General features: G+C 36.0%; 1 protein-coding gene across 1 annotated transcript in view; it reads right to left on the reverse strand.

Annotated features, from left to right (window-relative positions):
• Nucleotides 1-5,962, reverse strand: part of GALK2 (galactokinase 2) — a 141,906-nt gene that overhangs the window by 102,914 nt on the left and 33,030 nt on the right. Inside the window, exons 4-5 of the mRNA XM_010839517.1 lie at nucleotides 4,923-5,013; nucleotides 1,957-2,103 (exon numbers count right to left, since the gene is read on the reverse strand). Of these exons, the coding sequence (XP_010837819.1) occupies nucleotides 1,957-2,103; nucleotides 4,923-5,013 (238 nt within the window). The remainder of the gene's footprint in view (nucleotides 1-1,956; nucleotides 2,104-4,922; nucleotides 5,014-5,962) is intronic.

Here is a 5,962-nt window from a genome sequence, read left to right on the forward strand (position 1 = left end):
CTTGAAGAGATCTCTAGTCTTTCCCATTCTATTGTTTTCCTCTATTTCTTTGCATTGATCGCTGAGGAAGACTTTCTTATCTCTCCTTGCTATTCTTTGGAACTCTGCATCCAAATGGGTATATCTTTCCTTTCCTCCTTTGCTTTTCACTTCTTTTCTCTTCACAGCTATTTGTAAGGCCTCCCCAGACAGCCATTTTGCTTTTTTGCATTTCTTTTTCTTGGGATGGTCTTGATCCCTCTCTTCCTGTACAGTGTCATGAACCTCTGTCCATAGTTCTTCAGGCACTGTTTATCAGATCTAATCCTTTGAATCTATTTCTCACTTCCAGTGTATAATCATAAGGGATTTGATTTAGGTCATACCTGAATGGTCTAGTGGTTTTCCTTACTTTCTTCAAGTCTGAATTTGGCAATAAGGATTTGATGATCTGAGTGACAGTCAGCTCCCGGTTTTGTTTTTGCTGACTGTATAGAGCTTCTCCATCTTTGGCTGCAAAGAATATAATCAATCTGATTTCGATACTGACCATCTGGTGATGTCCATGTATAAAGTCTTCTCTTGTGTTGTTGGAAGAGGGTGTTTGATATGACCCCTGCGTTCTCGGCAAAACTCTATTAGATGTACTATGTTCTCTAAATCTGGATTAGATCTGCTCCCATAGCACACTAGTATCCACTTATCAAACTCTGTTATAGTTGCCTATTCACTCATCTCTATTCCCTTTTTTAGATCATAAGTACTATTAATATGAAGGCTAAAACTATACCTATTATATTAGCAATGCCTTGAACATTAGCTGGCACAAAGTAGGCACTAGGGAAGCAGTGATTGAATGATAAATGAATAAACAAATAAACCACCAGATTAAACATAGCACCAGTGGAAGCAGATTTTACACATGGACTTTCTTTCCCTTACTTTCTCTCTTCTCAAGAAACAAATAACAACAAATTAGTTACCCTTACCTCCAAATAAGCAATTGCTTACAAAGGACTAATTAGTGCATAGTTACAATGGCAGTTAAAGAGAATTCTATTTGAGCCTTTGCTTTCTTCTTCATTTTTCTCTTTCTTCCTACAAATAAAATTTCTGAACTGAAAGTTTAAGCAGATCAAAGAAAGACATGCAGCTGACTTTCTCTTGATCTGCCTGTTGCCCAGTCTATATTCCTAGACATCTACGAATGTGGTAGTACATGTACAAGAGATAAAAAAGAACATATGATAATATTTTTTTTGAACCAGACCTCCAAAACATTAATTAAAGCTGAGCATACCTACTCTGAACTGCGAAATCAGAGATTTATGTGACCTTGTAAAGTTGAGGCTTTCTGACCTCTTGTAGAATTTATGTCTTCTTTAAATAAGCATTTCCTCTTTGCAATGAAGTATTTTTTTCAAGTTTATTTTAGTGACTAAGCTGCTGGTATAAATAGATATGTTATTCAGTTCCTTTATTGCCTGGTTTTCACCCTTTTTACCCATTTCTTGTCAAATATTTAACTGAAGGTTTTGGGTGAAAATAAGCAGGCCCAATTATGAAGGCTAGAATTTCTTCCCTGAAGTTCACTTGTTAATAAGGTGATTTAAAAAGATCTCCATGCATTCAATCTCTCCACTTAATCTAAGAGCATTTTGATACAGCTCTTCACATATTTGCTTACTGTTTGGAAGGTATCAACTACCTTGTAGTTTATCACAAGCAGAACTTGCTAAGTTACAACTCATGCCCCATGTGTGCAGTCCTTTCAGGTAAGACAAAGTTTTTCAATCAAACAAAGGCATTCTAATTTTGAGATTTGAACTCCGGGAGTTGGTGATGGACAGGCAGGCCTGGCGTGCTGCGATTCATGGGGTCGCAAAGAGTCGGACACGACTGAGCAACTGATCTGATCTGATACTAATACTTTAGAAAGAGAGGATTCTATCAGGTTAAATCTTTCAAATTGGTTACCTTGGATAAGTTCATGCCCAGCACTGTGAGTGTCACCAAGCCAGCACAACAGACCAAAGCACTGGAGCTGGAGAGGCCAGAACTCGGTGGGATGTTTCCATCTACCAAGCAGTTCATTCCAGTCAGGTCACTGAGACCAAAGTGTTCCTAGAATAGAAGGAAAAATAGCACTAGTAACTCTGCTTGGATTCAAGGAGTAGCAGAAAGTTCTTTCATTCCTCAGAGAGCAAAAGCCTCACAATGGACTTATGCTACTTATAGAAACAACTTGTGCAATTCAATTTAGTTCAGTCCATACGTGACATTTTATTTAATGGCTGTTGGCCACAGGGATCTATAATTTGAAGACTAATTTTTACTTTGTTGAACAAAAAGCTACTGATCCATTTCCTAAAATTGCTTTGAATGGTCTTTTTCACGAATATGAATTGATTTAAACAAATATGGAGAAATGTTAAACAATTATAATTCAAGTAGCAAGACAAGAAATACACAATTATTACTGAGGCAGGTTAAATCTCTATATAGCACATCCCAACACTCTGTCATTGTAAAAGTCTAACACCAAGCAGTGGTTTGCTTCTATGCAGTATTCTATGTAATACTTTTCTTCAGAGGACCTTCCAACCTTTCTCAGTTCTATTTTATTTATGGAAAAACCTAGGTACCAAAGAGTAAGAGACTTTCCCAAGATTACATATAGGGAAATGGAAGTAGGACTGAGGTCTCTGATTTCTGGTTGAGAACTTCCCCACTGCGGTCAGAAACCTGGGCCAGCATACTGTCTCTGTGATTTAACGTAAGTCAGCGATATGAGGAAATCCAGATTTTTACCCGAGTTTATAGATACAATTTAGCCATATGGTAGCTTTCAAGACAGCCAAATTAGAATTCAGCCACAAATGAGAATGCAGACTCTTAAAGCAGGGAAACTCTATTTCTACAAAATAGGAAAGTCCAAAAAAATAATCAGACTCTGATCTCAAGATGGAAAGCTCTAAGATACATAGATTAACATGTAGGGTGAGGACACTTAGGATGATATCATATCATATCCTTTGTGCTTTGGGATTAAAAATAAATTCAAGGTCACTTCCTTCTCAAGAAAAAGTACCACCATGTTTACAGATTATTCAAAGGGTTCAAGACCAAAGTACAAAATACTATTATATTACATAATTATGCATTTCATCATACATATTGTTCTAGGGAGAAATTTCAATAAACTAGATAAAATAGCCAAAGTAACAACAAAACTCTGCAAATAAAAGACCAGTTTTTTTCCTTTTTTTTTTTTAATCTCTTTTTCCCCTAAACTGGCGAAACTCATCCACCACAAAAGAAGAGATTTAGTTGGATGTATTTTTCTTCTTGATTTCAAATGATCTAAAAATTTCCTTTCCAGAAATATAAATTATAAACTGAAATATTGCTGCTGCCAATGCCCTTTCACACAGAACATCAGACAGCTTGTTTAAAAAAATCCTTGGAGAATGCTATATATTTAACCATAAACTGATCCACAGGGTGTCTTGAATGTGAATCATACTTACAAACTTATCACGCAATGTTTAAATTAAAATGTACAACAGATTCAAAATGCAAATGGGCTTTGCCAAATTCAGAAATAGTGCTATCCCATAAGGATAACATGTTCAATTTAATATAAACAGATTATCCACTGGAACTTTCTAGTATTTGAATTTGAAGGTTTCTAAAAGGCTAACATTTAAATTACTTCTCTGCCAAACATTCATTACACAGACCTGCTTTTGCACGTAGGCTGTCAAATCAAAAGGGAAGGCTGTAAGACCTGAAATTCTCAAATACAACACAAGGCACATTTGTTCTTTTGGTCACTTTATCCATATGCTACAGAAGGCATGTTGCTACAAGAAAGATGAAATTGTATTTGCCAACAAATGTTTCCAAATACTGTAATTCCCACTAATGCTTGTGACAAGCCAAATGATTTGAAGATTTAAAACCTGCCAGTAACTTTTCCTGTACGTTGTTACCATCTGTCTGGGAAAATGAAAGGAAGGAAGAGATCGGGGCAGGGGAAGAAAGGGAAGTAGAGAGAAAGAAAGATACATACAGAACCACCATAATTAAGAGTACAGGATTATACAACAGAAATAAATGTGATGCATATCTGTAATGGATATGCCACTGAATCCTACGCTACTCATGACAAAGTTTCAGATAGCACCATCAGACAGTAAAGAACACAAGCTCTCTAAAACATGAATTTTAGCAAACAAATCAAATTGACTTAGCAAATCAATTTTCTTTCTTCCTTCATACTTTTTTAATTAGGAGAGAAAGTAGAAATATTTCATCTTCTCATACATGACATTAGAGATATTCAAAGTATTCAGTGTTTCCAGGAAAATCCTTATTTTCCTTATCAAAATCACTATATCTTTTTTTAAACCCCATCTGAAGTAGTAATAACAAAACTAAGTTAGCATTGATTGAATGCCTACTATGTGTCAAGTACTGTATGATCCTTCCAACAACTCTTTGTTGAAATAATAATAACATATTTCACACATAGCAAATCTGAGACTTAAGGAGTTAAATCAACACAGCTGGGTAGAGTCTAGACTCAAACCCAGGGCTGTCCAGCTCTAAATTCTATTACAGTGTGCACTTACACATCACTAGAACAAAATGTAAGTACTACTACCAGAATGTATCTTTCAAAAGAAAATTTCAACAAAGATTTGAAAACTAGAACAAAGTATCAAATGCACATGACTTATGAATAGCCACTACAGCCCCTGATGAACACCACCCAGAAACAGTCATATCTACTCTATCCCCTGACATATGTTCATGAGCAAAACAGAGCAGAAACATCAGCACTGAAAGGAGACAAAAACGATATAGTAAATGAAATAAATCTTGATATAATACATATCATAACCTCAACTGCTAGTAGCTGCTTTATACTGATTTACCTGAATTCCTTTAAATCCACATAGGAAATAGTTGTGCCACAGAGGCTTGGTTTTGTCAATCTGGATGTTATTAGCACTAGTACTGAAGTCCCTGCAAGAGCAAACAACAGTTAATTGAAGTCTAGAGGCTTTGTGCCACAGAATGGATGGCTGACTGCTGCCATCTTGTGCCAGGACAATGACACTGACATTTTATTTTCCATTTGCTTCTCATGTATGTACTCCACAGTCTAGCCAAAAAACAACAAACATCTCCAGCTGCTAAAAATTAAGAGAAGTTTTGGTGACCTTAATAACTAAACTACTTTCAACTGGCCCTTTTTACTTCCTGAAAGGGAGAGAAATGAATATATTTTAGCATAATCTACACCACTGTATTTCACGATGGCCCTTATTAAGTTGGTACAAACCACATAAATGCTTATCCTTTGGGCCCGCTGTTTGGCATACTTTTTACTAGAACACAAGTACTCAAAGCCTTCTTTCCCCACACTCTCTTCCACCCATCCAATTTTACCATCTGCACAGTTTAAGAAAAAGAAGGAATAAACAAAGCAAATGATGCTTCTAATGGATCATAACTCATTGAGTAAAATGAGATTCCATGATTGTATATGAATATAAAATAACAAATTAATAAATAGCTAAATGAAAGAGAATGGAAAGTACTTCCTTAGAGCAAAACGCCAATTAATAGAAGAAATAATAAAAATCAAAAAATCACTATTTGGCAAACTCCATGACAATCATTGCAGAGTACATCATGAGAAACGCTGGGCTGGAAGAAACACAAGCTGGAATCAAGATTGCCAGGAGAAATGTCAATGACCTCAGATATGCAGATGACACCACCCTTATGGCAAAAAATGAAGAGGAACTAAAAATCCTCTTGATGAAAGTGAAAGAAGAGAGTGAAAATGTTGGCTTAAAGCTCAACATTCAGAAAACGAAGATCATGGCATCCAGTCCCATCACTTCATGGGAAATAGATGGGGAAACAGTGGAAACAATGTCAGACTTTATTTTTGGGGGCTCCAAAA

This window comes from Bison bison, unplaced genomic scaffold, assembly GCF_000754665.1.
Source record: "Bison bison bison isolate TAMUID 2011002044 unplaced genomic scaffold, Bison_UMD1.0 scf7180017864118, whole genome shotgun sequence".
Classification (NCBI taxonomy): Eukaryota; Metazoa; Chordata; class Mammalia; order Artiodactyla; family Bovidae; genus Bison; species Bison bison.